The following is a 15046-nucleotide window of genomic DNA, read 5'->3' as shown; positions in this document are numbered from 1 at the left end:
ACTTTAGGAAACAGTGGATGTTCTAGGGTAGAATGAGGGGCCACCCTGGTGCTGTGTTCCAGCCTGTTCAGTGTGGGAAATGGCACCCGGGGTTTGGCCACCTGGCCGCCCTGTGCCCATCACTCCCACCTGACCGTGCCAGGCAGAGGGCACTGAGATGCTTTGGGGGCAGCGATGAGCACCCCCATGACTCCCTGGATTTCCCTGTGGGGGCGACATTAGCCTCAGTGCCTTGAGTCCATCTTTTTCTTTTTGTATTTCTAGACCCTTGACCTTTCTGGCTCCAGAGAGACGCCCTCCTCCATTCTCTTAGGCTCCAACCAAGGCTCTGGTATGTTGCCCCCTGGTGGGCGAACGGTGCTTTCACATTTCAGATGGGCAGATGGGGAGCCATTTTGTCAGGGAGAATTTGAAGAGTTTATTCCAATGGTTTCCAAATGATCATGGATCCTTAGAGGTGCCTGGGGTGGGTCAGTGCGGGTGAGTGGGTAGCTGAGCATGTTAACTTTCAGGTACCTCTTCAAACTGATTGGTATTACCTGTTGTATTTACTGGGGATCCACATAAAACTCCATTTGGACAGAGGCCTCAGTTGCTGACCTGGGGTAGGGTAGAAGAAGTGCATTTGAATTGGGGAGTTTTTTTTTCTCTCAGGGAAATGAGCATGGTAAATGACACTGTGTAAGATTTTATTCTGAGGTTCTAACACTTGCATATGGTGGATGAAGGTGCTCAAACCTTTGAGAATTGAAGGCAGTACTCAGGTGGATGATCTTTCTGTAAAATCCTTTCCTTTTGGAAAATAACCTGACAGGCAGATTTGGGGAAATTTTCTGAGACTTGACATCTAGGGTTTTTCTTCTGTGGAGTTTGAGCTGTCTTCCTTCCCTAGCCCAAAGAATCTTTTTCTTGCACTTTCTTAAAGCAGTTTTGGGTCATTCCAGAAGGGTTCAGAGAAGGTGCCTTCCTGGTGGAAGACAGTTTTATTTCATTCAAGGTTTTTGCCTGGCACCACAGCTCCAGTACCTTTCTGCTTGCTGATTGATTGATTGATTGATTGATTGATGTTTTGAGACAGAGTCTCGCTCTGTCGCCCAGGCTGGAGCGCAGTAGCGTGATCTCAGCTCAGTGCAACCTCCGCCTCCCATGCTCAAGTGATTCTCCTGCCTCAGCCTCCCATGTAGCTGGGACTATAGGCACACACCTCCACGTCAGGCTAATTTTAAAAAAAATTTTTTGTAGGCTGGGCGCAGTGGCTCATACCTGTAATCCCAGCACTTTGGGAGGCTGAGGTGGGCAGATCACAAGGTCAAGAGTTTGAGACCAGCCTGACCAACATGGTGAAACCCTGTCTCTATTAAAAATACAAAAATTAGGCAGGCGTGGTGACGTGCACCTGTAATCCCAGCTACTTGGGAGACTGAAGCAGGAGAACCCGGGAGGTGGAGGTTGCAGTGAGCCGAGATCGTGCCACTGCACTCTAACCTGGGAGACAGAGTAAAAAAAAAAAACTGTATAGATGGTGTTTTGCCATGTTGGCCAGGTTGGTCTTGATCTGTTGACCTCAGGTGATCCTCCCGCCTCAGCCTCCGGAAGTGCTGGGATTACTGGCATGAGCCACTGATGATTCTCTTGAGCTGAAAAGCAAACATTTCATTTCACTTCTGCATATTGAGTGCATGGAGGAAGAAGTGATGTCCATTGTTAGGGAGTTGGGAACGCTTTCCTGAAGGGGCTAGGCCTTGAAAGTTGGGTGGGATTTGGGGGCACAGTCAGAGGGAGTAATACGAGCTTGCTTTAGGGAGGGAGGATATGAACTTGGCATTAAATATGACTGAATCACCTATTGAAAAAGCAGCTCCCTCTTCACTTCCCTTTGTAACAGGCTCAGTTTAGTGCTAAGATGTCTTTAGCATCTCTCACATTTCCTGATTCTCTTTTTAACAAAGACTGAGAAGACTCTAGATTTTAGCAGCATGCTCCCCACCCTAGAACTTTTAATTTAAGGTTTTCATTACATTCATTTTTGGAGTTGCCTTTGACAGCAGATTTTATTGGTTTTGTGTTTTTTATTGGTTAACAATAAAAGTTTATTTATTGACCTAAGTTATAGAAGTTTAAAATAAAAACATGAACTAAGCAATATGTAAGAGGACTATGGATGTGTCGGAATGGCACAGGTGGTGTGAGGAAGCTCCAAGTTAGGGAAACACTGTTTCAGACAGAGGGGTGCTGTTAAGGGTTTGGAGCCTCAAAGTGGCTTGATCGATATGGCATCCGAGAAGATGAATGATGCTGTGGTGGGATGAATCTGGCAGGAGTCCATTGGCCTCAGGAGGGTGGCGTACAGGAAGGTAGTTGGGAGAGGCATTGTATTCCATTCCGGGCTGGAGGAGTATTACCTAGACCAGGGTCAAGAAATTTTTTCTGTAGAGGGCTATTTAGTAAGTATTTTAGGCTTTGCAGGCCACATGGTCCCTGTCCTAGCTGCTCACCCTGCCATTGTAGTGTGAAAGTAGACATAGATAATATGTAAACAAACGTATGCCCTGTGCCAGTGAAACCTGAATTGCAAAAACAGGCATTGAGCTGGCCGTAGTTTGCTGACTTCTGACCTGAGGCACACTATCCCAGGGAGTGGAAAGGAGAGGAGGCAAGAAGCCCCAGTAAATGGTGGGAGGAAGAGGGGGGCGAGCAGGGGGCAGGAAGGGGCAGTTTTTCTGAATAAGGCAGATAAATCCCTGTCTCCGTGGAGTTTCAGAGGAAGTCAGAAGAGCAGCTATTGGTGCTACTGAACAGCACGAAGCACTTACACACCTTATCATGTTTCTTCCCAATGTCCGTGAGAACATAGTTAGTATTTCCATTATACAGATGAGCAAGTTGAGGTCCAGATGTGTTAACTCAGATGCCCAAGTACCTCAATGAGTAATTGTGAGAGCCAAGACTTAAGTTCAGATCTCGCCAGACTCATGCTTTGAAAGGTGAGTGGGATTTGGGGGCACAGCCAGAGGGAGTAACATGAGCTGACTTTAGGGAGATATGAACTTGGCTTTAAATATGACAGAACCATCTATTGATAAAGCAATTCCCTCTTCACTTCCCCTTCTAACAGGCTCAGTTTGATGCTGAGATGTCTTTAGCATCTCTCATATTTCTTGATTCTCTTTTTAACAAGGACTGAGCTTTGCAACCATATACAACTAACTGAGCTTTGCAATCCAGACTCGTGCTTGCAACCATATGTCAGGTATACTTAGGTGGACCCCTATAAAATTGCTTTTGTAACTCAAAAATGGCTGAGTAATGGCACTTGTGTCTGGCTCTACTAATAAGGCACTGATCTCTGGGAAACGTCAGGGTGCAGATGTGGCCTTTTTTTCCTCATCCAAATCTACTAACTCTTTTGTTTCTATACCTCCCTCCTTCCCACCTCCTTACCCAGCTCCTACCCAGCTTAATTGCCATGCAGTACCCTTGCTAATACAACCCAGTCTCCCAGGCCCAGAATGTTTTCCTAACACGTCCATCTGGCAGAACCCCAGCTTTCCACTTTTGATTTACCTGCACCTGAGCCTCAGTGCTTAACAGGAGAATGTTATACAAGAACACAAACTCATCTCATCACACATGCAAATCTGGGTCACTGGCCTCAGAAGCAAAGATTCTCTTCTGCCTGGTCATCTTTCCAATATCTGTTTTTCTTTTATCAATACTTTTTGTCCTGAGAGACCTGTGTTCTTTTTTTATTTTATTTTTTTGAGACAGAGTCTTCACTCTTGTTGCCGAGGCTGGAGTGCAGTGGCATGATCTCGGCTCACTGCAGCCTCCACCTCCTGGGTTCAAATGATTCTCCTGCCTCAGCCTCCCGAGTAGCTGGGATTATAGATGTGCACCACCGTGCCCGGCTAATTTTGTATTTTTAGTAGAGATGGGGTTTCACCATGTTGGCCAGTCTGGTCTTGAACTGCTGACCTCAGGTGATCCACGTGTCTTGGCCTCCCAAAGTGCTGGGATTACAAGCTTGAGCCATTGCGCCCAGCCCTGTGTTCCTTTTTTTTTTTTTTGGAGACGGAGACTTTGCTCTGTTGCCCAGGCTGGAGTGGAGTGGCATGATCTCGGCTCACCTCAACCTCTGCCTCCTCAATTCCAGCGATCCCCTGCCTCAGCCTCCTGAGTAGCGGGGATTACAGGTGTCCATCACCATGCCCACCTAATTTTTTGTATTTTTAATAGAGACAAGGTTTCACTGTGTTGGCGAGGCTGGTCTTGAACTCCTGACCTCAAGTGATTCACCCACCTTGGCTTCCCAAAGTGCTGGGATTACAGGCGTGAGCCACCGAGCCTGGCCAGAGGCCTGTGTTGTAATCCAAGTTTTTTTTTTTTTTTTCATCAGGATTTTCCATCATCCATAATGGCCATTTCTGAAATTCTCTGCTCTGTTTTGGACCTCCCTGCATCTCTCCCTGCATCACCATCCCTGGGTGCTCAGGGCTGCTCCTCTGCCCTCTGCAAGGTGTGCTGTGTCCTTCTCTCCTGCCATTCAAAGGCATCTGCATCCTTTGTTGTAGCCAGATTTCTCACTCTGTACTGCTTTTCTTCCTAGGCACTTAAATATCCTCATCTATCTCCAAGTGCCTTCCTTGACACCTTGCATCTCCAATAGAACGTTCTGTGACGATGGCCATATTTGCACTGTCCACTATGGTAGCCACTAGCCACGTGTCGCTGCTGAAGCCTTGAACTGTGGCTAGTGTGACTGAGGAATGGAATTCAACGTTTTATCTTACTGTAGTGGTTACCATATTGAATGGCACAGCGTAAGACCTGTCCTGTCTCCGTCCTCAACCCAGTTAGATGTCTCTTCTAGAGCTGTTATTCTAGAGGGAGGGTGCACCTGTAGTCCCAGCTGCTTGGAGAGGCTGAGGCAGAGGGTCACTTGAGCCTAGGAGTTTTGAGGCTGCAGTGAGTGCCTGTGAATAGCCACTGCACTCCAGCTGGGCGACAGAATGATACCTCATATTTAAAAAAAAAAAAAAAAGTCATTTCATTTTGTCTCCATTTCCCTTTCTTTACACACTCTGCCGCTGATATGATACAGTTTCTATTCTGATACTCCACCATCCCCCTAAGCCATTAACAGTCATGGACATTTTAAATTATTATTATTATTATTATTATTATTATTATTATTACTTTTTGAGACGAAGTCTTGCACTGTTGCCCAGGCTGGAGTGCAGTGGTGCAGCCTTGGCTCACTGCAACCTCCGCCTCGCAGGTTCAAGTGATTCTCCTGCCTCAGCCTCTCGAGTTGCTGGGATTACAGGTGCACACTGCCACACCTGGCTAAGTTTTTGTATTTTAGTAGAGATGGAGTTTCACTGTGTTGCCCAGGTTGGTCTCTCCTGAGCTCAGGCAATCCACCCACCTCGGCCTCCCAGCGTGCTTGGATTACAGGCGTGAGCCACCACGCCCAGCTGACATTTTAAATTCTAAATGTTGCTTTGAAACCTAAGAGACAGGATCTTGCATTGTTGCCAAGGCTGGCCTTGAACTTGGCCTGAGCTCAAGCGATTCTCCCACCGCAGCCTCTTGAGTAGCTGGGATCACAGGCCTGTGCCCCCGTGGTCAGCAGCAGAGGCTTTCTTCTTAAAAGACGACCAGATTGGCTAGAATCATGGTATCTTCATGTCAGAAAGGGCCTCCTCTCCAGGGTTTGGATAAAGATTGAGGTACACCCAGGGATACACTAAAAGAGATTTAGCCCCACATTTAGGTCAGGTGTGGTGGCTCATGCCTATAATCCCAGCACTTTGAGAGGCCAAGGTGGGCGGATCATTGGAGGTCAGGAGTTCAAGACCAGCCTCACCAACATGGTGAAACCCTGTCTCTACTAAAAGTATAAAAAGTTAGCTAGGCGTGGTGATGCACCCTTGTAATCCCAGCTACTCAGGAGGCTGAAGCAGGAGAATTGCTTGAACCCAGGAGGCGGCGGTTATAGTGAGTTGAGATCACGCCACTGCATTCCACTCTGGGCGACAGAGTGAGACTGTGTCTCAAAAACAAGAGATTTAGTCCCACATTTAGGACTTGGAAAGAGGCTGGGCACAGTGAGAGCACCATGGAGCCCATGGTCAGAAACTGGCAGGAAAAGTGCGTTTTGCAGTCAGTGCCGCAGTGATTCTGAGAGCGTGAGTGAGAAGCTGCAGGGAGGCCACAGGGGTCTGTGCGGGAATGCAGCCTTCGGTCTTCTCAGTCTTCCCGATTTTCTTACCAAAGCAGTTTGTGTTGACAGGTCACGTCAAAGCAGAAAGACGTCCTCAATTTTGATCCCCTTCTAATTAATTCCTCATCCGTCTCACTTTACTTCTGCCAGCACTTGCTTTCTGGTGATGGCGCACGTGACATATCTAGAAGGAGCATGGGTTTTAAAAACATCAAGGCTCCTGTGCTATTTATGTGCATCAGGTACTAGGACAGTACATCTAAGTTTAGTTGGAAAGGAGAGAATTTTAGTAGGGGTATGAGCTCCCTCAGTATGTGGGCATGGGCCTCTCCTGTTCGTCTTTTCATTTTAAGCTTTTAGTTAAAGATATATATGCACAGAGTTGCAGAGAATAAAATAGTGCAGGGAAAAACTCTTCCTAGTTCCAGTTTGCACTGCTCATTCTGGTCCTCCTGCTGCCTCCTTACTAACAAATAATGTACTTGCCTATACCTCTATTTCTTGACTTTATCTTTAGATATTACTTGTTGACTTCCAGCTTTAAAAGGTGAGAGTTACTCTTCCTCTTCCCACACTACTGAGGTTACTATTTTATGTGCTACCTTGCTCCAATGAAACACCTGCCTCCTTAGCTCTTTTGTTTCGTCTGCTACAGACAGTATCTCTTGACCCCTCTTTTGGCAGCCCATCTTCTCCTCACCTCTCCCACCCCTGTCGTAGCCAGCCTTCCCACCTGCCCTGTGACTTTCCCATTGTCAAGGTTGAGAACATGTGCATTCTGTTCTATAACTGCAGTTAAGCCTCACTCTTGTCTGTTGGCTTAGTCTAGAAAGTTGCAGTGTGACAATTCTTACTTACATGATTATGACCATATCGTTCATGGCAGAGTCACATAGTGTACTATGATTATACTTCCATTCTTTTATAGCCTTACTTTTTCCTGGAGTTTCTGTTTTTTCTCTTGATCTTACTTTCAACTGTTTTCCTATGAAACTTCTCACCATATCAGTTATTTATGGAGACTCCTTTCATATCACTGTTTTTTGACTCTTTGATTTCAGAGGTGATTTGTTGGTGTGCTACCATCATAGCTGAGAATTTAGCTTACTTGCCACCTCATCTGGAGCCCCTTCCTCAGTCCTCCTCATCATGTGTGCCTTCTCCATCCTCTCCTCCCTATTCTGTTATCACTGTGGGCAGTTGATGTTATTACTTGCCTTAAGTTGTCTGGATTTCTGGGATGGTGCCTTCAACCTTAGCATGTTTCTAGTGCCCACCTCTGTTTCCCATGGTTGAATTAGGCTATTGGCAGAGCTAGTGGTTCTGAGAATTTGTGGCTTACAAAATGCTGAGTTGCTTTTATGTCATTGTATACCTTATTTCCTACCTGTAATGCTGTGCTGTGTCCAGTGATCCTGTTTGTGGTTTGATATGCATTTTTAAAGAGCCTTAGTCTCCTGTGCTTGCATTAAAGTTGGACAATGGTGACATGAATGAAGGTGCCAACTGGTTCTAATAACAGTAGCCTGTTGATGAACAAAAATAGTAAGCACTCGGGGTTGTGCGGAATTCCAGCTCTCTGACAGACTCTGAGGCTACCTGTGCTATCTCTTCAGTTAGCAAAAGGTGTGACAAGCAACCTGCCTATGCCCCAACCACCACAGACCACCAGCCGCACCCCAACTACCCCGCCCAGAAGTGTAAGTATGACCCTGTCTCACGGAAGCTGCCGGGGCTTCTTCCTGGCATGCAGAAGGCTCGTTCTGTGTGTGTCCGTGTGTGTTTTTTCTTTGTGGGTGTGTCTTCTCCTGTTCTTTTGAGTGGTGGGTCTTCCTTTGCAATGTTTCTTCTTTGCTGTGCCTCTGGTCGCCATCACAAACTGCATTAGGAAATGAGAGCGAGCATGTGGCCTGGCTTCTTGATGGAGATCGTCCTCGCTCTGTTCATAAAGGGTCCTAGATGAACACTGATTCCCTCCTGTGGTGATTGGCTATGGCAGCCAGTGTCCCGTGTCCTCTCCATATGAGGAGTGAGGGCCTGCAGATCCCTCCATTGGCCAGCCTGGTTCTGGGAGAGAGAGACTGAACTCAGCTTGGCCCTGGTCCCATTTCTTCTAGTACCCGCTGGTGGTCTCTGCCCTCACCAGAGCTGGAAGGACTTGATGTGGTTTGACCACATCACTGTAGGATATTCTCACGGATCGGGATGACCAACTGGATCACTCCCCAGAGTCCTTCCGAAGAACTAAAAGCATAAGCTTGGCGGCTAAGGGAAGAAGGCATAAGAAGGCAGATTGAGGATTGTTAAGAAGACTCTGCCTTTGCCCCCAGCTCTGCCTGCCATAGTATTGCTCCCTTTTGGTCACTGATGCAAGTGACTAAGAAGAGTTCTCTCCTGAGTAACTACATGACTTTGGAGATCTTTGTCATTCTCTTCACTGCTTATCTTCCAGAACTCATGATTACCCACACACGCCTTTTTACCAGGCAGCAAGAAATGGCAGCCCCCCTAGGTAGTAGCGTGGTCCCCTCCTTGGCCCACTCCACTCATTCCCTCAACCTCTTTCAAGCAAACATTATCACCCACCTTAAGAAATTGAAAAATAATTCTGTCCCAGTCTGTCTGAACTTAGTAAATGATCCAGGATGTGATGGGATCTTAGGGCTTGGCTGGAAGTTTCTCCCAGTCAGCCGTCCAGCGGAGCCTGCAGACCTGGGCTGTTGGCTAAAGTGCTCTTCACAGACACCTCATTCGGCTCTTCCTTCAGCTTCTTCATTTATTTCTTACTTAGTCACTACTCAGCTCCTTGTCCATGTGTCCTTGAAGCCATCCTAGGTCTTACTCTGGTTCTGAATCCTTCAGTCACCCATAAGCTTGTCCTTACCGGGAGTCAGTGGGTCTGTGTTCCCAGGTGGACTTACCCATTCTTCTCCTTCATGATCCTCTCCCTTGGGTGGACAAGTGTGATTTGGTTGTAAGTCCATTTTCAAGTAGCCTATACATGGATAAAAGAAATCCCACTGACGGAAGTAGACTGCATGCCAAATTTCGGTATCTTTCTCCAGGAGCCAAGGTTGGACCCAGAAGTGCATGGGGTGCTTGTGTCGTTCAGTGATGTAGTAAGGGTACACGGTTCCAGACACGGCACAAGAAATGCCTTCCTTGGCAGTTCACAAATCTTTATTCTCTGTGAGCATGACACCCTACTGTTTTTTCCAACTGACTGTTGTTAAATCCTAAAAAATAAGTTGTGCTGCCTTTCTGTTCTCCAGACCCACAGATGTAGGGCAGTCAGTGGTGGCAGTGTTTGAACCATCAGTGGGGAGGGGAAGGTGGTTTCCTATGCAGGAAGGGCAGGTCAGACTGCAGGATAGTTATGCTCAGGCACAGGTGGGCAGGCATGCTAAACACATTGGTTTTCCTCCTCAGACCATTCCCGGAGTAGTAAATCCAGTTGGAGCAGCAGCGATGAGAAGAGGGGATCGACACGTGCCGAGCACAACAGCAGTACCAGCACGAAGAGCCTCCTCCCGAAAGAGTCTCGGCTGGACACCTTCTGGGACTAGCAGCGAGTCGGGACACAAACCACCCACCCCACTGGAGAAAAACCCAGACGCCAGGAAAAGAAGAAACAACAAAGGGAGGAGAACAGCCACTTTCAGACTTGAGAATGACAAAACCCTCAGTTGAGCCTGAGCCCCCGGCGCAGGGGCTGCTACACTACAGGACACCCGGCATCGGCTTTGACTGCGAACTGTTCACCCATACGAGCCCTGTGCTTTAGGTGTAAATAATGTATAATTTGTGGATGTCATTGAAACCTAGAGGACCTTTCCCTTTTTATATTTGTATTAACTTTAACTTATAAAAAAAAAAAAAGAAAAAGAAAAACAATTAAAACCAACCAACCCCAACAACAAAAAGAATGTTTTGGTATTGGAGAAGGGATGGTCAGTTAGCCTGTCAGTCACACAATGGAATGGATACTGGGCCCGGGGACCACTTTCACACTCACGTCCTCATCCTTGGATACCCAGGGGAGGGCGAGCCGTCTTTCACTCATGTGTCTACACAGCATGTTGGGATCGGGAGTTTCGGCACAGACTCTATCCTGTCAAGCCGTTAGCTCCTTTCAGCTACTACGTTACGACGTTCCTAAAACGCAAGCTCTCCGGACCAGACGGACACAGGGAGAAGCTAGTTTCTTTCACGTGATTGAAATGATGACTCTACTCCTAAAAGGGAAAAAACCATGTCCTTGTTTACAGAAGATAAACTGAAACAAGCCCCACTCAGCTCAGTCACAGAAGAGGAGAACATAGAAAGTGTTAGGATCATGAACTCTGAAAAAAAGAAATCTTTGCTTTGTGGTTCCTTTAAACACACTCATACACACTTGGTCAGAGATGCTGCACTTCTTGGAAGCAAGGACTCAAAGGCAAGGTGCACGCAGAGGACGTTTGAGTCTGGGATGAAGCATGTACGTATTATTTATATGATGGAATTTCACGTTTTTATGTAAGCATGAAACACAGGCAGTATGAGAGAAAGCAAGGCCCCATCATGCTGTCCGTACACTACGTATGCTGTAGAGCCATTTTGTATGTTGTGTAAAACAAAAAGCATTGATCAAAAAGCAAAAGGTGATGTATGTATATGAGAAAATTAATTGTACGATATCATTCCAGTACGTTTTGTTGTACATTTTAGTCTTGTTTACTTTCTCTTCATTGTTGATAAGAGGATGCGAACTGTACAGTTTCCAGCTAGTTACCCATATTAGAGAAGAAATAAGAAGAGAGTATTAGAAGAAAACAGGAGAGAAAGAACATTTGTGAATTGCAGTTGTCAAAAAAACAAAAAAATAGCCTAGCTGGCCTTATTTGTGAAGCATAATTGCTTTTAGCATATGGAAGTATTTTTTCACATTTTCTTTGTATAAAATTTGTATTAAACTTAAATATCTTTTTGATGGTGGTGTTTCTTTGTCACTGAGCCAGTAGACTCACACGGTATGCTTTTTTGGGTTTTCCCATTCCTTCCCCCACCCCCCGATTTTTTCAGATTTCTTTACCTTTTTTTAATTAAACTGTTTTGGAAAAACGCCGTGGTCGTCCTCGAATTTGCAGTTTTCCATTTGGTCGGGATGGCTGTGTCAGGTTTGCACGACCAAACCCAGAAGGGGCCGTGAGAGGTCACGAACACCCCCCACAGCCAGGTGGTGGGCACACTGGAGAGAATGGTCCCTAGTGGGTGCTTCCCACGCCAGTCCTCGTCAGACAGTTGGGAGAGGAGGGAGTTGTCTTCCTGAGGCCAGCAGGGAGGCCGAGCTAACAGGCCTCCCGTGGGTAGCAAGGATCCCGGCCCCTCGCAGGTGCCCTGGTCCATGGCTGTGAGGCTGGCTAGAGGTGCACAGGGTATGAGTAGAATGAAGCCGGCTTGCAAGGCTGAGGTTTGGTTTCCTGGGCAGCAGTGTTCCTTCTCTGGAATCCAGTAGCTCCCCAGGAAAGACCTCCACAAACCCCTTCCTGTGCCCAGGGCCAAGATGTGACATGGCCAGCAGGGGAGGGTGACCCTCATGGGTATAAATGCATTTGTGCCAATCAGCAAACGCGCATGGCGTCAGGCACTGCCCAGGCACTGAGGATCCCATGGTTCTGTCAAGGAGTCCGGTCCCTGCCTTCATCAAACTTGCATCCTAATGGGGACAACGATCGCTCAGTTACTCAAGTAGTATAGGAGACCTGTCTTGAGCCATGCACCATTTCAGTTACTGGGGACAGACGGTGAGCAGGGCGTAGGAGCCCTGTCAGGGTGGGCCTCTCATTCTTCACAGGAAGACAAGACTGTCTACAAATTTATTTTTATTTTTTATTTTTTGAGACGGAGTCTTGCTCTGTCGCCCAGGCTGGAGTGCAGTGGTGCAATCTCAGCTCAGTGCAACCTCTGCCTCGCGGGTTCAAGCGATTCTGGTGCCTCGGCCTCCCGAGTAGCCGGGGATTCAGACGCGCACCACCAAGCCCGGCTCATTTTTTTGTATTTTTAGTAGAGACGAGGGTTTCACATATTTCCCAGGCTGGTCTTGAACTCCTGACTTGAAGTGATCTGCCTGCCTCAGACTACCAAAGTGCTGGAATTACAGGTGTAAGCCATGGCACCTGGACGTTCGTCTTTTTTTTGGAGGGAGGGTCTCCATTGCCCAGGCTGGAGTGCAGTGGCGCGATAGCTCACTGCAACCTCTGCCTCCCGAGTTCAAGCGATTCTCTTGCCTCAGCCTCCCGAGTAACTGGGATTATAGGTGCCCACCACCCATGCCCAGCTAATTTTTGTATTTTTAGTAGAGATGGGGTTTTCGCCATGTTGGCCAGGCTGGTCTTGAACTCCTGGTCTCAGGTGATCCACCCACCTTGGCCTCCCAAGTCTTTTTTTTTTTTTTTGAGATGGTGTTTTGCTCTTGTTGCCCAGGCTGGAGTGGCGCAATCTTGGCTCACTGCAACCTCCGCCTGCCGGGTTCAAGCGATTCTCCTGCTTCAGCCTCCTGAGTAGCTGGGATTACAGGTGTCCGCCACCATGCTCGGCTAATTTTGTATTTTTAGTAGAGATAAGGTTTCTCCTTGTTGGTCAGGCTGGTCTCAAACTCCTGACCTCAGGTGATCCGCCTGCCTCAGCCTCCCAAAGTTCTGGGATTACAGGCGTGGGCCACTGCATGCAGCCTCCAAGTCATTTTTTTAAGTGAGAAGAATGTTAGCTTCGCGTTCCTGGGCATGTGTGTGCACCTTCCCTCTGTTGTCTCATTTCATCCTAAAGACCAGAGAGAGGAGGGGCCGTGGCTACGAGGGGTCATCCATTGTCTTCTTTCAGCTCCTGCCTTTCTTGTCTCGACTGCACTCTCTGCTACTTCTACCGGACACCCTCTTCTGTGGCTGGCACCTGATTCTTCAGATGTCGCCTCTGAAATAGCCACCCGCCCACTGGCCCCCTCATGCCCTCAATGTTTTCTTCATATCCCTGAGCAAGGGGTGTGGGGATTTATACCTTCTCCTGTGTGTCCCAATTGAATGTGAGCTGGGTGAGGGAGGGGCTGTCTCTGTTTCCTGCTGTGTCCCCAGGGCTTGGACACAATGAAGGTCATGCGGCTCCTACATAGGAGCGGCAAGCAGCGCAGCTCAAATGCAGAGGCCACCTTGAGGTGTCCCACTGCACCTCCCATCCAGCCTCTGCGGCAACCTCCCTTAGAAGCAAAGACATCCAGGGAAGAAGTGGCTTGCTTACTCGAGGATAGAGAAATGGTTGCTTTTAGTTTTACCATTCATCTGACCAGATAAAACAGCCACATGACTCAAATCTGAAGATACGAAAGGGCCCAGAGTATAAAGCCTCTCCCTCCCTGCCACCTGGTCCCCTCCAATCCCCATTCCCACAGAGTCCTCAGGGACAGTCTGCATTTACAAACAAATGCAGAGACATTTTTCTCTACTCCTTTCTTTTTTCTTGTTTTTTTGAGACAGAGTCTCGTTCTGTCGCCCAAGCTGGAGTGCAGTAGTGCAATACCAGCTCACTGCAGCCTCCACCTCCTGGATTCAAGCGACTTTTGTGTTTCAGCCTACCGAGTAGCTGGGATTAAAGGCACCCGCCACCATGCCCAGCTGAGTTTTGTATTTCTAGTAGAGACAGGGTTTCACCATGTTGGCCAGGCTGGTCTGTAACTCCTGACCTCAGGTTATCTGCCCGCCTTGGCCTCCTAAAGTGCTGGGATTACAGGAATGAACCGCTGCTCCCGGCCCCCTTTTTCTACATAAATGGTAGCATTTTATACACACTCTTCTGCCCTGTCCCCTTGCCCCGTTTGTTTTTTTTTTTTAATCTTAATCTGAAGCCTTGAGTATTGATCCATATCGGTGCAGTTCAACAGCACCTCCATCCATTTTTAGAGGGTGTGATGTCTGCTATGTGAACAGGGGATAGTGCATGTGGCCAGCCCCCAGCTGGTGGACATTCAGATTGTCCCCAAACTCTGGCCACGGCAAATGGCCCTGCAGTGAGCACCATTACAAAATGACTCCCCAGGCTCCTCTTAGCTGCCCGCTGGGGTGGTTATTCCACTCTTTGTGCAGCTTGGAAAACTGAGACTCAAGGGTTACATGAATTTGGAGGAGTCAGGTTTTTAGTTGCAAATAACAGAATCCACTCCACCTCATTAGAACACTCTCTAATCTGCTTACTTCTCAGGCCACACCAGCGGGTCAGTGAGAGGCCAGGTAGGAGGGGAAGGGCTTGAAGGTTCCACTCTGGGTTGAGTGTTTTCAGAATGAGGAGAAGAAGAGGGAGACACAATAAGGCCTGGTGAACCTGGCAGAAGCTGCCAGGTCCTTACTGGTTTCCTTTGGCAATGACTGAGACAGGAACTGGCTCAGACGTTTTCATGCAGTCCAGCACGCTCGCCATCTGGTGGCCATAGGCAAAACTGCAGCCTGTGGAGAGATCAGGCCCACTGGGGACAGTGAGCACGTGGGCCAAAACCCTGCATTCCGGAGACAGTTGTGCACTGAACTCTCTGTATGAGTCGCGTCCTCAGTAGTGACACAGTGGTGGACAAAACAGGTTCAGTCTCTGTCCCTATTGATCTGACACTGTCACTGGGAAGCAGTTTGATACCTGTATGCATGTAATATAATCCCAGGAGGGCTAGATGCGCTGAAGGTAAATAAAGAGGGGGAGGCGGGTAGGGAGATAATGTGACTGGGAGCCCTCTCTGGGGACTGACCATTGAGTAGAACCTGAAGGGGGTTTCTTTCCGAGGGGACTGACCCCAATTATTTT

The 15046-nt window shown here is 47.8% G+C and overlaps 1 protein-coding gene across 35 annotated transcripts in view; it reads left to right on the top strand.

Moving 5' to 3' along the window:
* Positions 1 to 11198, top strand: part of ZMYND8 (zinc finger MYND-type containing 8) — a 148831-nt gene extending 137633 nt beyond the window's left edge. For 23 of the 35 annotated variants that reach the window (XM_021920969.2, XM_017944736.3, XM_017944731.3 and 20 more), the window contains 3 exons: positions 265 to 331; positions 7843 to 7926; positions 9656 to 11198. In XM_021920969.2, coding sequence (XP_021776661.1) covers positions 265 to 331; positions 7843 to 7926; positions 9656 to 9792 — 288 coding nt within the window. In that variant the 3' untranslated portion in view covers positions 9793 to 11198. Of the gene's footprint in view, positions 1 to 264; positions 332 to 2874; positions 3812 to 7842; positions 7927 to 9655 lie in introns of those variants that run through there. The other 12 variants (XM_017944744.3, XM_017944737.3, XM_021920971.2 and 9 more) reach the window with 2 other exon arrangements.
* The last annotated feature ends 3848 nt before the right edge of the window (positions 11199 to 15046 follow it).

This window comes from Papio anubis, chromosome 16 (assembly GCF_008728515.1).
Source record: "Papio anubis isolate 15944 chromosome 16, Panubis1.0, whole genome shotgun sequence".
Classification (NCBI taxonomy): domain Eukaryota; kingdom Metazoa; phylum Chordata; class Mammalia; order Primates; family Cercopithecidae; genus Papio; species Papio anubis.
This window is presented reverse-complemented; position numbering and strand designations above follow the sequence as displayed.